The 16,152-nt window shown below is 50.1% G+C and overlaps 1 protein-coding gene across 15 annotated transcripts in view; it reads left to right on the top strand.

Moving 5' to 3' along the window:
* Positions 1–16,152, top strand: part of ABLIM1 (actin binding LIM protein 1) — a 262,998-nt gene that overhangs the window by 170,288 nt on the left and 76,558 nt on the right. For all 15 annotated transcript variants that reach the window (XM_053668634.1, XM_053668628.1, XM_053668627.1 and 12 more), the window contains exons 5-6: positions 1,473–1,599; positions 2,973–3,066. In XM_053668634.1, the coding sequence (XP_053524609.1) occupies positions 1,473–1,599; positions 2,973–3,066 (221 nt within the window). The remainder of the gene's footprint in view (positions 1–1,472; positions 1,600–2,972; positions 3,067–16,152) is intronic.

Raw genomic sequence — 16,152 nt, 5'->3', positions numbered from 1 at the left:
AAATAAATAAATAAAATATTAAGGAAAACAAAAGCTGTACCACTTAAGGTTCTTCTGGACTCCTTTAAAGACTCAATGTCCCTAAACATGACTTTATAATGAGAATAACAATGGAAATTACAATAAGAGCAAATGGTTACAGAGCCACTTGGTACATGCCAGCCAGTATGCTGAATCCATTAGTTCAGGGGTCCCCACCCCCGGCCGTGGGGGTTCCTAACAGTCTGCGACCTGTTAGGAACCGGACCGCACAGGGGAAGGTGAATGGCAGGTGAGCGAACAAAGCTTCACCTGTACTTACATCCGCTCCCCAACACTCACATTACTGCCTGAGCTCCCCCTCCTGTCAGATTCAGCATTAGATTCTCATATGACCTTGAACCCTACAGTGAACTATGCATGTGAGGGATCCAGGTTGCAAGCTCCTTATGAGAATCTGACACCTGATGATCCGAGGTGGAGCTGGGGTGGTGAAGCCAGCGCTGGGGAGCAGCTGCAAACACCGATTATCATTAGCAGAGAGGTTGGACTGCAGAGAGACCGTGATAAATCAACAGCTTGCGGACTCACATCAAAACCCTGTCAGTGAGTGGCCAGTGACAATTAAGCGGCATCTGGTGGCAGGCTATAAAGTCATACTTCCCCCCGACCCCTGGTTGAAAATTTGTCTCCCGTGAAACCGGTCCCTGGTGCCAAAAAGGTTGAGGACCATGGCACCGATCCACTGAATCCTCAGCGGAGCTTGAACGTAGCACTAATAACATCCCGGCTTCCAGATGAGGAAACCCAGCCCTAGAGAGCAGGAGAACCAGCCGGGACCACGTGACTGGCCAACAGGGAGCTGGGCTGGACTCAGAGCTGGCTGCTTCTGGGACCCCCACTCTTTACCGTGAAGAAGCATCGTCTCCTTTATCTGACTCGTAGGAGTCCACCAAGGAGAATTTAAAGCTATGGAGCGAAGAGCCATTTAATTGATGATGACACATCTCAGGTCTGGTTTAGAGCAGTAAGAAGCAGAGTCCTGTTTCCAAGGATGGAAGTTGTGAGCTGAGGTTCAGGGATCCCGTGTATTGGGTCAAGCGAGGCATCCGGCTTGAGGGGCCTCACTGCTTTCCTGTCCTCACTGAATAAAGGCCTGTGAGAGCTCTCTGAGAGTCACGGCCAAGACACTGTAATTAAATACTCTCCCGGGCAGCTGGAGCGCCCAGGGTGTTGAAATGACCTCCAAGGAAATAAACAGACGAAGGACCTCCACCCCCCAGGATCTGCCGTGGCCCAGAAGTGGCTGCTGTGTGGGGACGGGGCCTGTGGGGCCCTTCCTCTCCGTGCAGGGAGGGGAAGCTGAGTGGAATGGCACTTACGGGGACATTGACCGAGTGTGGGATGGGGCACACGGGGGTTCCGAGCGGGCCTACAGGCTTGCCTTCAGCAAAACAGATATGGAGTAACCGCTGGCCGCTGCTTTCTTCCAGACTGTGCTGGCTGCGGAAGAGACATCAAAAATGGGCAGGCGCTGCTGGCGCTGGAGAAGCAGTGGCACTTGGGGTGCTTTAAATGCAAATCCTGCGGCAAGGTGCTCACAGGGGAGTACATCAGCAAGTAAGTGAGGCTGGGGCCCGGGGAGCCCTCTCCAACCCATCCCATATCAAGAGAGACAGTCACACCCCACAGTCCATAGGAGCTTTTGGCTCTAAAACTCATGCAAAGATTTATTCTCCTGCCTTTGCCATAGTTTGCCCACTATAAATGTAATGAGATGCTAATCATTGCTTAATTTAACAATTAGCAAAGCTGATGTCACATGTTGTAACCAAGGGAGCATTCAGTAATTTCACCTTCACTACATTTTTTCCCCCCTATTTGCCACGAGCAAACCTTTGTCCTCCTTCCAGGTCTTGAATATATTTTCAGACCGCCCCCAACCAAAAAAGAAAATAAAGCAGAAGCAAAAACACAGGAAAAAACCACACGGGCCCTGGGCACTGAGCCCATTGGGGCCAATAAACAAAACAGCTCGTCAGGGACTGGGTTTGTGTGAGTCAGATGCTGGTGTGGATAGTAGCTGGAGTAGATGGAGCATGTGGGATTTTTTTTTTGCTTGTTTTTCGTTTGCTTGGTTTTTGTTTTTTTAACGAGGCCTGGAGAATCTAGTTGCATGGTTACCTTCTGAGTTAAGGAAAAAAGCATGGGGTGGGGGTGTCAGTGAGGGGAAAATTTTCCCATATATATATACCTTTTTGGTGCTTGAACAAATGCCTTCCATCCAACTATATATCAATCAAAAATATTAAACGAATTTAACTTCCGAATATAGCTAGTCTGGGCCCCACCTTGCAAAGATCCGCTTCTGTAGGTCTGGGGTGAAGCCGGCTCACCTGGGAAACGCTCCGCAGTGATGCGGCCGCACGCAAGGTGAGCACAGCGAACGGCCAAATGCTCAGCCTTTGCACGCACACCGAAGGCTGGAGTGGTGCTCTTGAACTTCCCCAGCAATCGCACGCAATGTTTTCACGGTGCCCTGAGACTAGTGGAGGATGCCAGGGGAGGTGCTGGATGAGAAGGCCGGCCCCTCAGTCTGCTGAAGGCTGAGCACAAGGTGGGCGGGGCGGGGAAGGTGGCATCAGGGCCTCCCCAGAGAAAGAACGTGAGACCTGAAGCCCGCGTGGCCCGGTGGCAGAACAGAGCGACGCCCGGTTTCTGTTAGTGAGGGGCTCCGACAACTGGGGCTTCGGCCCGGGCTGCCCAGGTGATTTGGTTTTTACTTCTGTGGGGCCCGTAGAACCACAGCGCTGTCTCAGGGCTGTTTGGTTTCGTGGTTTTTGCTCGTGTCAGACCAGATCTCCAGGCACGTGGAGGCTGGTGGGAGGGAAATCCGTCCATGTGCATCTGTGAAAAGGGCTCAGAGAAATTGGTTTCGGTGGCGTCCTCGCCCCGGCCTGCTCTCAGGTGCTGAACATGCTTTCGTCTTGCAGGGACGGAGCTCCGTACTGCGAGAAGGACTACCAGGGCCTCTTCGGGGTGAAATGTGAAGCCTGCCAGCAGTTTATCACAGGCAAAGTCTTGGAGGTGAGTGACAGACGGGCCCCCCTCAAAGCCACTCTCATTTTCCTCAGAGGCCCTCAGAAACACTTGAGTCTCTTTTTCCATTTTTTTTCTCACCTGTGGAGCAAAGAAAGCACTTGCAGGTGACCGATCTCTGAGGGAATTAATGCATTATGCTGTCTTCACAGGCAGTTTCTGCTAACAGTTCGTGTGGAAATTAGAATGATGGACAATTTGAAGGGAAAAGAAAGAATAATAATGGGGCTCTTAGGAATTATGTGGAAGGGAAGGTTATATTAGACTATTTTTAGAAGTCACAAAAGAAGAAATGAAGAGCATGTTAGAGCCACATGTCTTCATGTGCATAGAAGTACACATGTGTGTATGTGAGCACTCACATGTGCGTGTGTGGGAGAGCACAGGTGTGTGTATACACAAGAGTGTGTGATGTATGTGCTCTTGCACGTCCCTGTGCACATGTGAGCGTGTACATTCTCAGGGAGCAGAGACTCAGAACGGAAGCTAAGAAAAGAAAGGGTGGGTGCCAGGTGAAGGCGGAGACTTCCCCGCCCTGAGAAATCCACATCCTGTGTGGCCCAGAACACCCTGTGGCCCAGGCTGAGCTGAAGCCAGTCAAGTTCAGGTGTGACTGGCTCACACCAGTGAGCTCAGTTCCTGCTTTGTTGGCGCAGCCCCACCAGCCTCCGCCTCTGGGCTGAGCCAAACTCCTCTTGAGTGCAAGGCTGTTTGTGGAATTAATTAGACCAGGGTTCGAGGGCAGTGGGAAAGTCACTGCCTCACTTCTCACAGGCCCCTGCGGTGGTGACCCGTGCTGATGGCACAGGCAAAGGTGGCCCCAGAGCCGGCCCACCTCTAGGGGTGGAGAATGCACACTGAGCAGGGAAGAGCGAGGACACCCAGCAGCTGGGAAGGTGACTAACTGGTCCTGCGGCTTGTCCCGACTCTGGGGCAGACACCGGGGCTCGGAACCCACATTGGTACTTTCCTGCAAGGCGAGTTTCAGAGACACGGGACATAATCCGAGAGCCCCGCCCCTCCTCCAGGTGTCTCTGGGCAGGTTCCGTGGGATTTCACAGCGAGGCCCAGCATAGCCTTGCCCTTCCCACGGCAAGCTCTGAGATGCCTGCTGTCTGTAAAACAGAGGGGCCAGTGCTGGCTCTGAGCTGGGAGCTAGTGCAGTGACTTGGATTTGGGAGTCAGGGGCTCTCAGTACAGTTGCCAAGGGAAGGGTGTCCGGGAAGGGGGAGCAGCCTCTGCAGAGGCTCCGAGGGGAGGACAAGCAAGCACAGCACCTGCAAGAAAGAAAGTCGGGCGGGTGGGCACGAAGGTGTGAGAGACGCTGCGAGGTGGGGCAGGGCAGCGTGAGGACCCCGAAGGTCGCATCCAGGACTTCGGGCTTCATCCTAAGAGGAGTGGGAAGCCATTGAAGCGATGTAGCTGGAGCGTCGTGTGGTGGGCTCCGATCTTTGTATGAAGAATGGGTGGGCATACTCAAATAGAAGTACACCCCAGGGCAGAGCAGCTCCATTCACAGCTGCCGGGTGGAAATAACCCGGATGTCTGTGGACGAATGGGTGAACAAAATGTAGCATCTTATGCACCAACAGCCAAATACTAATATGAAGGAATTCTGACATGGGCTACTGCAAGGATGATCGTAAAAACGTGCTAAGTGGGAGAGGCTAGTCACAAAGGTCCTCATACTGTGCGGTCCCATTTAGAGGAAATATAAATCCATAGAGACGGAAAACTGATTAGTGGTTGTCTAGAGAGGGGGGCAGGGAAGCGGGGAGGCGTCGTTTATTGATGCCCAATTGAGGTGATAAAAGTGTTTTGGAGCTAAAAGCGGATGCACAGATTGTGAATATCCTAAATGCCATAAATTGTTCACCTTAAAATGGATAATTTTATGTTATGTGGATTTTACCATTTTTTTTAATGGATGGAAAAGGGATGAGAGTGGAGAGAGGGAGGCCAGTTAGGACCCGAGTGCAGAGCTCTAGACTTGAACCGTGGTGAACTTGGCTGCAGTGAAACCTGGGAAGAGGACCCCAAGCCTTCACACACACCACCGGGGACTGAGGATGGTGGGGGGGAGAGAGTCTTTGTGATCTTCCGATAAAGCTTCTTCGGCAGCCCGGGTGCACATCAGACCAGGTTTTTGGCCCAGGGCAAAGCCCATGGCCAGGAAAGCTATTGGGGAAAACGTATGTGACTCACCCAAAGGGCAGCTTGAAGTCCAGCAGTCCTATCACAAGACTCAAGGTTCAGTGGTAGGGGCTCCCTGCCTGTCCCCTGAGCGTGTCCCTTATCCGCCACGGAGCCTCCAAATGGTCCTCTCAAGCAGGAGACTAAGGGGGTCCTGAGAGCATTCCCGAGGTTGATGTGCCACCTAGGACTGAAATGAACCTGCTGAGTTGGGGGCAGTTGGGAAATTTCATTTTAACACAATATCAAGGAACCATCAGAACTGTTTCCCAGATGTTTGGCTGCCGGAAGGAAGGCAGGAAGGTACTGGACACAGCCCCCAGATTGGAGACAGTCGTGTCTGCAGGAGGCACAGAGCGAAACAGCTGTCTCCTTAGCCCACCTATGGAACTGCCTTACCCAAAGTGAGCTGGGGAGGCAGAGGGCTGGGGCAGCGGGTGTTGATCACCTTCAGATTTTGTTCAGCAGCTTTGGGAAGGGGTATCTAAAGTAAAACTAGAGCCAAGAATATGCCGTTTTGAAGAAGCATCTGCTTACTTTGGGAGGCCCAAGGGTTTCCGTGTTTTCTGCAGCTGCCAGGGCCCCTCACCGGTTTGGTTTTAGGTCTCACTGGGGGACATTTGTGGGAGTGAAGGCTTGGATGCTTTCCACGTGCTGTCTTCAGAGTCGGGGCTTCCTGGACCAGTTTGCAGTAGGGGTCCGGGTAGACTGGAGCTCCACCCAGTGGGCGTGCCGCCCTCCTCGGACGGGTGTGTGGTCTAGAACGCCCTGCATGGGTAGCGCACGGACAGGTTGTGCCAGCCCGTGGGCCAGTTCGGCTGCGTTACCAACACAGTCAGGACTGGCAACACAGTGGCCCCGCCTCACTCTGCCTGTTATTCGCTGACCCTGCAGTTAGTGAGACATTCTACTTGTGGACTTACTGTAAACACTGTAATTCTTGCTTGTTGTTTGTATTTCCCCCACATTTTGTTATTGTGGTAAAATACACATAATATAAAATTTACCACTGACCATTTTCAGTGTACAGGTCAGTGTTTTAAAGGCATTCGTAGTGCTGTCCACCTCCGTGAACTTCCACCTCTCGGGAAAATGAAACTTTGTAGTCACTAATTAACTGCCCATTCCCCCCCTCCCCTCGGCTGCCGGCAATGACCATTCTGCTTCTGTCTCCATGAAGTTGATTTCTCTAAGTATTTTATATGAGTGGAAACATACTGTATTTGTCTTTGGGGGAATTTTTGTGTGGCTGCATTATGTCACTATGTCCCCAAAGTTTACCCACGTTGTAGCACTTGTCACAGTCTCCTTCCTTCCAAGGCTGAATACTATCCCATTGTGTGGGGACACGGAATTTCGCTCATCCAGTCTGTGATCCTTAGGGGTTTTGTTTTCCTGATTGATTTTTGCATGGAGACTGAAACTGTGTTACTCTCCTGTGTCTGCTCGGACTGTGGAGGCTTAAAACAACAGACAGTTTTGCTTCCACGGTTCTGGAGGCCAGGAGCACAAAACCAAGGTGTCGGCAGGCCAGGCTCCCTCTGAAGGCTCCGAAGGAGCAGCCTTCCTTCCCTCTTCCGGCTTCTGGTGGCCTTGGCTGTGTAACCCGATTCTCTGGGACACACCCAGACCTTCCAGGATGAGCATCTCAAGATCCTTAGCTTAATTACATCTGCGAGGACCCTGTTTCTAAACATCAACAGGTTTTAAAGATGTGATGTGGATATATCTTTTGGGGGCCACCATTCAACCCATGCCAGTAAACCTCGTAACTTGCACAGGTATGACCCCAGCGAGGGCTGCACCTCTGGTGTGGCTTTACTTGAACCCTTTCTGAGCATTGGAGGTGCCCCGAGGCTGCTTTTCTGGCCATGGTTTCCCCTGAGATGCTGCTGGGCACCCGAGGAAGCTTGGAGAGCAGAAAGTCCCCTGGGCAGTGATCAAGAAGCTCCAGGCTCAGCTGTGTCACTAACGTCTGAGTGATTTTGGGCAGGCCGTTCAGCCTCTTTGAGACACTCTTCTGTTCACAGGCAGAGGGAGCGTCATGTGACCTCTGAGACCCTGCCCTGATCTAAAATTCCATTTCCCCCATTATTCCCGAAGAGTCATAACCTCCACCCATCACATCAGCTTGAAAGGGCGGGCAGGAGAGCCTTCGTGTGTTCAAATGGAGAGGGCTCTGGGCGAGAGGGGATCAGAGGTGTGCTCTCGGCTCTGGAACTCACAGCAATGTGACCTTGGGCGACTCTCAACTTCTCTGAGCCCCAGTTTTTCCTTAAATACAAGCCTTAAAAATATAAGTGTAAATCTGAGCCATGGACCACTTGCCTCCTGAAGCCTCTGAGGATGTGAGTTCTGGGATTCTCACACGCTGGGTCATCTAAGTTACCAGAGCCAGCACTTCTTTGTCCAGAGATTGTCTGGACACTGGCGCGTACCACTCAGCATACACTCAACTCAAAGGTTTATGCATCGTTGGCTTGCTTTCAGTTTTGTTTCTGACAACAAGATTCTCTTTTTAGAGAGATCTTGCTATAAATGGCACATTTTTCAAAGTTTATGCTAATTAACTTATAAATTCAGGAGCGTTCTGAAGTTGTTTACAGCCTGCTTCCTAATTAAGAAGTCCAGAAGCAAATGAGTGCAGGGTAGCGGAGCCTCCCCACGGCCTTCTGGCCCCTTCTCCACCCCTAACCCCTCCTCCAGAGCAGCCTTCTTCCGGCCTTTCTCCCCGCCCCCTCCCCGCCTTCTGTTTCCAAAGCCTAATGGCAGGGGAAGCTCCCGAGGCTGCAGACTTAGGTCGCAGGTGTCAGTGACACTGGAGGGCGTCCCTTTTATATGAATTTCCTTCCATCTTCCGCGGGTGGTCCTCAGAGAGCTCCAACTCCAGGACACTTCTCCCCCTGGGTACAGGTTGTTACCTGCCAACCTCATGAAGAAAGAAGACAGCCATGAATCGTTTCCAAAATGAAGGCAGCACAGAAAAATAAAGCAGCAAATGTCAGGCTGGATGTTTGTCCTGCATCCCCCCTCCCTCAGTCTTGGGCTGTTCCGTCATCTGACCCAGGGTGGACTCTTCTTAGCCTCTCAGCTCTCTTGCACAATTTGCTTTCCCCAGGGGCTCTGTGTTTACTCAGCTCTCCACTGATTCCTTCTGGACAAATGTTCCCATCCACAGGCTCCCTGGGGGGGCTCAGCTCCCTCCGCAGGTGATGCCTTCTGAGCAAACACCTGCCGCACCTAACGCTGGAGCCTTCTGGTGTGAGTTCTTCTCTCAGAGAGAAAGGTCCGCTGTTCCGTCTGTATTCTTGGCCGGAGGAGGAAGGAGGACTCTGCTTTGCTTGCTCGGGTCCCACAGGCGTCTTCTTTCCCTTCTTCCTCAAGTCACCACACCCAGGAAATCGATCTCCTGACTTTCCAAAAAGGCTGGTGGCACATGCCTTTGTCTGCCACGTGTGCTCTCCCGGGAGAAATGTGTGATGATGTCAGTAACTGTTTGTATACCGCACAGCATAGGAGAGAGGCCCCCCAACATAGTCCACGGCAAATCCTCCAGCCCACCTCATGCCTTTCCATTCCTACCTACAGGGTGGCACTGTCCAGTCTTTATCTGTTAACTGGGAGACAGGGATGAAAGGACAGGATTTAGACTCGCTTGAGACACCCCCTGCTGGTCTCCTGCAGGGTAGGAAATAGAATCACAACATGATTCAGCCAGATCGTTGTCCTTGACTCTCCGAAGGTGGCTTTGTTTTACTTTTGGACTAAAACCGCTCTTTTCTAAAGCCCAGGGACAAAAGCTTATGCTATTCCCATGAAACTGACTCATGTGATAAATTGGAGGCCCTTGTCCCCTCTCTTCCTTTTCCTGCAGGTATTTTAAGCATGTTATATTGTAATATCCATAGGCAGAGAGCGGGTCTTGTTTTATCTAATGAGAAGAGCACCTGCATGACACAAAATCTCTCTGTCATCACCGAGGATATGATTTGCCAAAGACAGGCTGATGACGACTCCCCCTTTCATGTTTCGTGTGTGTCATATATGCGCAAAGCAAGGAGGAGGACCCGTGTTCGTGAAGAACACTAACTGCATCCCTCTCGGTTTCACCGTACTCAGAGGAGTTCGTGCCTTCTCTCACTCAGCTGTAGGTGTTTTTGATGCTCTGGGAAGGGAAAAGAGTCAAGTGACCTTAGTACGGGTCGAGGTGGTCCGTGTCCCGGTGGGTGGTGAGCCACCACAGTGCCCTGCTTGTCTGTATTTTTAATGTTTGCAAATATTCTCAGAAATATTTCATTCTCACAACAGGCAGTTGTGACCTGCCGCATTTACAGATGAGGCTGCCGAGTGCCAGAGACTCGGGGGCTAATTAGTCATAGACACACAATGAGAAGCGAGGCCTCTTAGTTCTCGGGGCATAGGAACACACACACACACACACACACACACACACACACTCACACACTCACATACTCACACACTCTGCTCCCTGATCTGCTTGGCAGAAATCATCCCAGAAAACGAGTAACTAATGTGCCTCCTCAAATAACTTGCTGAAGGACCCAAACTCACCATTCCTGGTGATGCAGAGGAAGCCTTCCTCATTAGTAGCCCCACTAGTTCTATTTTTAGGACAATAAACATTTGCTGCTTATTTGATTTACTTTTTACCAGGGACCCTGCATGTAGAATCTGTAGTATTTCCAAGAAGTTACCCCTCCTATTGTTTTTTTTTTTAAGTTTTTAAATTGTATTATTGACTTTAGAGAGAGAAAGGAAAGGAGAGAGAAAAAAACATCAATTTGTTATTCCCTTATTTATACATTCATTGGTTGATTCTTATATGCTCTGAGCAGCGATCAAACCCACAGCCTTGGGATATCAGGATGACACGCTAACCCACTGAGCACCTGGCCAGGGTCCTTCCCATTGTGGGCATTTAAATTTAATTGTATTTCATGGCCACAGGTTGCCATCGCCCAGAACTGTGCCCTTGTGTGACTTGATTAAAATATCAAGTGGGACCCACACTTGGGTCCCACATCGCCCAGTGTGGGAGAGCAAGCTCAAGTTTAAATTGCATGTACAGTTTATGATATGTTGGTGGCAACATCTTAACTGTGAAGAAAAACCTGGTGGTAATATTCCTTCCATCCCCTCCATCATTAACAGATTGGGAATTGGTCCAGTAGGGCATAAGCCTATTGATATTGAAAATCTATCCGATTAACCCAATGTTATCCCCTTTCTCCTACATTAATGAGAAGGGGAAATGAGTTGCCAAGGTAACAGAAGACTCTGTACACAAGCAGTGAAGATTCAATATTTACGAAAAAAATCACCCCATTTCCTGCCAACCCAAATGGAAGAGCGTCCTTCTCCAGAAACTACATTTTGAAAATAATCATATTTTGAGTGAAAAAGATGTTTTGGGCTTTGGTTTTCTTGAACTTCAGAGAGTTTTTCTTATTGCTGGTGAAATGCGAATATAGGGGGTTGGGGGGTGACTATTGAACTTAGGGTGGAATGCAACTCTTCCAGAAAGATCAGCAAGGATGGCTGAGCACAGGCTGGTGGCGAAACCCTGGTGTCACTGAAGGAAATGTAAGAGGTAGGGCTTGCTCTCAAGTGGGTAATGCAGGTAATATGGTGTGCAAGTCTAAAACTACACCCCCTGCAGTGCTCAGGGGACCCCGCCCCCCAGGGCTCATGGGTGCCCAAAGCTATTGTGGCATCTTCTGTCTGAAGGTGATTCTCAGCGGTGATATTAAACTTCAGAAATAAGGAGGACCCAAGAGCAGAGAGATTACCTGCCTAGACGAGTTACCCCCCCGAGCACAGCAGAGGGATGGATCTCTCAGTCTGGCCACTGTTCTGGGCACAGAAGTGATGACCCCCCCAGGGTTGTCCTCTCTGCTCCACAGGTCCCACACCCCGGGCCTCAGAAGGGCTCATGTGTCTGCTTGCTCATGGACGCAGAAAACCAACCCTTTTCCTTCCTGCCCTGCCCCACCCGCTCCCATTCCCGCCTCTGTCCGCATCTTTTTTTCCCACTGCAACCCTAGAAGAAACGATTATATCCCTTCTTCTCCGTGATCGATTCCAAGGTGCCTCACCTGCTCCACAGAGGTGACCTTCAATGAATTCCAAGATAATGTTCATGGCTTCTTGCCACAGGTAATCAGTAGTTTGAATGCCAAACAAAGGACACACACAGTGAAGGCCCTGGGTTCAAGAGAGTCTTGCCAGTTATGAAAAAAGAAGTTGGCTTGGGACCATGAGGAATGGGTAGTTACGTGCAGGTGAAGGTGGGGGGATTTGTCTCCATTTGCTGCTATTATTGAAGTCTTAGTTCATTTTGTTCCTACCTTGTTTGTTTCCTCGATCTTAAACACGTGAGTGGTTTTACTGTTTGGTTTCATTGTGTGCTTGTACTATGCTGATTTCTATTACAAATCGATTTTGTAAGTAGTCAGGTTATAAATTTAAAAAATTAAAAAATATGTACATTTTTCCATTACAGACTAGCATGATTTTAGTTTAATTTTAAGGTAAACGAGCTTTTGTGGCCTCACCTGGGTCCGGTCTCCATCTGAAAGTTCGTTCCAATCAGAAAATGCTGGCCTTCTACTTGGATCTGCCTGCCTGGCCAGTGACAGATGGGGACAGAGACACATGGCTCAGAGCCGGCCTTTCTCCTGGAATGTAGGTTGTACCTCTGGTGGGCATTAGGACCACCCTTTGGGTCTGAAGCAGTCTTCTCCAGCTTCTGGATTCGTGCCAACTCACACAAAAGGAGGTCGTCTCTGGCTGCCTCTGCTCTGTTTGGTCCTAGCCTCTTTGCTCACTTAGCTTCTTTCATTGAACATTTAAATTGAGGGACACGGTGAAAAATGGCACCATCCAAAGGTCACCGGGACAACTTCTGTGCTGGGCACAGCTTTCTCCAGGTAAAGAGGTAGGACTGCCCCTGGGGCCTGGGAGACGAGCTTTGGGTCCCAGTGTCCGCCAGCTCAAGGCTGCCCTTCTGCCGGTCCCTCTAGGGTCAGGCCTCCTCCTCTCTTGTTTTCCACCTGAATGTGCTTGCTTCCTGGACCTCGCAGCTTCCCACCTTGGAGGGATGTTATGCCAATTCCAGCAGATGGACCTTCATAGAGCTGGCCAGCTGGTCAGGGGGAGTGACGGTCTGGGCTGGTGCCCTTCCAGCCCAGCGGAAATGACTGGGCACAGTAATTCCAACCCCATAAGGACACTTCACAGTAGCCTTATATGTGAAGACCATCTATACACCATTTTCATGGTCCTACGGCGAACCTCAAAGCTGTAGACATCTTGACAACACAGAATCTGGAATTTGGGAGCTGGACATGGCCTTACGTGAGGTGGGCAGGAGAGAAGAGTGGTTGGCAGAGAAAACAGGTGCAACCAGACACCCCAGGATTCAGTCCCAGCATCTATACTTGGCGCTGAGCCGTGGTTAGCAGCATGTCTAAACTCTCTGAGCCTCAGAACCCCCCTCTGTGAAATGTGGATAATAATACGTACCTCTGAACAGCTTAAATAAGGTACACGAACCTGGGACAGTGCCTGACATACAGGGTGTCAAGAATGCTTTTTACTATTTCCTTCATTTATAAAAGAAGAAACAGATTTTGGTCCAAAGGAAAGTTTGTCCACTATTTCAAACTTCCTGTCTGAATGAAGGAGTGAGGCCCACCTTTATTGGTTTACTCTCTCACCTCTCTGGCGGAGCTACATGTGATTATTTCAGATGCACAAGTTAACAGTCCTGTTAATAGTCATGTTGATGCTTCGGCTTGAAAATTTAACCACTTCAATCACTTAACTTTGGATATTCACACGCTTTTATGCCCATGAATTCGATCTACCATTGTTTCAGCAAGAATTTTCTTTTACTTTTCACCAGGCCTCTGGCAGCTGCTAAATAAAGATGCGTCCATCAGTGAATGATTATTTTTCCCATTGTGAATTTTTGCCATGTCCTGGAGCCAGAATTCTTCAAGATTCCACATACTCTTTGGGCGTAAATTCTCACCACCCTCTAAATACCTGTTCCTTTGACTCACATGGGAAGTAGATGCACCCCCCAGCCCCCCAGCCTTTCTGCTCCTGCTTGTCTTGGTGCATTGACCCGCGTATGACCTGTGTCAGTTTGAACCCTGGGGCGTTCGTGCTATTCTGTTTGACATAATGCCCCGCACATTTGCCAGATGGGGCCTTGCGAATGGAAGCTGATGATGAAAGGTCTCTTGGCTTCTGTGGACTGAAAAAGCTCCTGTGTGGGCTCCCTGATGTAGCACTGAGTCCCTCTGGCACAGACAGTAACCAGCTTCCCCTCCGATTAGTGAGCACTTTGTATACACACCTTGCAGTTCACCCAAGCGAAGCTCAACCCAGTGGCCTTCAGTGAAATTACGGAGCTGTGCCACCATCGTCCCATCCCATCTTTAGGACACCTCCATCCCCTCAAACAGAAGTCCGGGCCCACCCTTTGACTCGTTGCTCTCCACCTTCTTTCCCCAAGTCACATGCATGCAAGTGTTCAGGGTCAGAAGGACAGGGAAGGCCTCTCATCAAAGCCCACCAAGGCCCGACCCAGCAGACAGGTTTCTCGGACCTTTCTGGGACCTCTTGATTCCAAACCACCTAGTGGTGATTCGGGGCTCTTGTCACTGAGAAATTGATAAAGTTGGGGATTTGCTTGGTAAATGTGAACATGAACCATCTTCTTTCTCCCCATCCTGGGAGACGCAGAGGCGGTTCAAGAAATAAAATCTGAAAGAAGAGCCAACACTCCAACATCAGAGAGAAGAATGAGGATCAAGTCTGGGCAGCAGTGAGCTCGATTCTAGCCGTGCGACAGGGGGCCAGTTGACTTCCCCTCTGTGAGGAGGGACCCCGCCACTCCTCCGACAAACAGCAGACGGCCTGCTAGGGTCCCAAGCAGGAGGCCAAGCTCTGGGTTGCAGAGGTGAAGGTCTAGTCCCTAAGTGCCAGGGTTTCACAGTCCGAGGCTGGGCTCCTGAAACTACTGTGCATGAGCATCACTCAAGTAACTTGTTGAAAGTGTGGATTCCCGGGCCTCACCCAGAGATTTGGATGCAGTGGGGTCCCGGTGGAGCCTGGGAATCTGCATTTAATGTGCCACCCTCCTCTGGGTGATTCTGGGGTGGGGTTGGGGCCTGGGGAAGCGGACAGATTACACTTGGAGGAACGGACCCTGCTGGAGTGTGGCAAAGGCCCATTCATGGAAGCTCTTGACTCCTTGGAAGAAAAGTGCACTAGAGATTTAGCCTCCTCCTCTAATTATTCTGATGTGCAATCCAGCAGCTTCCTCTTCATTTTAGAAGCAATGCTTTGTTGTTAAAAAAAAAAAACCAAACAAACAAAAACCTTACATTGCTTCAGCAGTGTTTGGGATTGCTTCCAAACCAGTTTGGAAAGATTACACACACACACAAAGGGTCTTTTCATGAGCTGGTCTTTATGGGCAAATAATCTCTGTGAAAAATTTCCTCAAATCACTTTGGTCTCATTAAAATTTGCGACAGCTGTAACAGAATCTCACCCTAGTCCTACGAAAGGGGTTCATAGGAAAGGTGCTGAGCCGTCACCGTAGAAGATTCTGGCTCCTTCTCTCCACTCACATATATGAAGAGCCTGTGACTTCACCTTTGGTCGCTGGTTCATTGGGGATTTCTGCGGGACCGTTTAGCTGAGAGCGAGGGGATATTTCTGCAGTGTCTGGAATATGGGTATCTAATAATTTTTTTCCTGCAGTAAAAGAGCAGAATACAAAATGTGCCGATGATATGAATCACAGAAGCTTGATATTTAGTCTTTTGAGCGAGGCCACATTTTCTTCAAAAATTATGAATATGAACATTGTGGAAAACGAATTCGATTGAAGTTGCACTGAGGTTTATCGCAGGTGCGGGAAGGGGCCCCTGGCGGGTCCCTGGAAGGCAGTGACTGGGAGAGGCCACCAGCTCTCTGACAGCTGTGCTCAGTTGTACCCCGTTCTGTCACCTCAAATCCAAGAAAGAGACTTAAAAAGCAAAAGACTGCTGTCAGTGCAAGCTTCTGCCTTGGGGACAATTACTGCCGAGTCCTGTTGCAGGCGATTGTGAGCGAAGGTGAAAAATGGTACTTTCCCCACCTGCGTTTAAAACAGGAAACCTACCCCCCTCCTTTTTGGTAACATGGACTAGCCCATAGTAGTTGCTGGTGCTCTCTCTAGTTAGTAAGTGCAGGAAGGAGAGGGAGGCGGGACAGCGTCTGTCCCTCTCTGCTCTCTTTTTCTATCTAGTGTGTGTCTCTGCAAAGAGGCACGTATTCTCTCCCAGCAGCAGAGAGGACCGCGTGTGGAACCCAGGTGGGCAGGGAGCCCCCATCGGCCGGGCTGAGGTCTGGCTTTTGCAAGCCTCTTCCCCGTTTTCTGAGTTTGCAGCCTTGAGGAGTTCCCTGCTCAGCACGGCCAAGGAACAGAAGTAGAAAAAGGAGGGAGCCCTGGCGTCAGGTAAAGCAGGCATTGCATGAGGCACCTTTGCTTTGCAGGGGGATGTGAAACTCCCGGCTTCCTGGGCTACTTCGGAGCCCCTAGGGTCCTCCAGACGTGGTCTGCCGGATGCTGGTGGCGGAAGCCCCTTGCATTGGCCTGAAATAGATTTGACTTAAACTTTCTGTTTTTCTGAGGCTGCAACATGAACTGTGGAGCTTTTTTCATTGACACGGTACTGGAGAGAAGAGCAGGAACGGCGGGTTGTTTGACTGAGGATTACAGTTTAGAGACCTTTTAAACACTGTGTTTTTCCAGGCTGCTGTCCCCAGATTGAAGGGAGAGTATGGTTTCAAGGTTTG

Source organism: Artibeus jamaicensis, unplaced genomic scaffold, assembly GCF_021234435.1.
Source record: "Artibeus jamaicensis isolate MK-2021 breed Jamaican fruit bat unplaced genomic scaffold, CSHL_Jam_final contig_490, whole genome shotgun sequence".
Lineage (NCBI taxonomy): Eukaryota > Metazoa > Chordata > Mammalia > Chiroptera > Phyllostomidae > Artibeus > Artibeus jamaicensis.
This window is presented reverse-complemented; position numbering and strand designations above follow the sequence as displayed.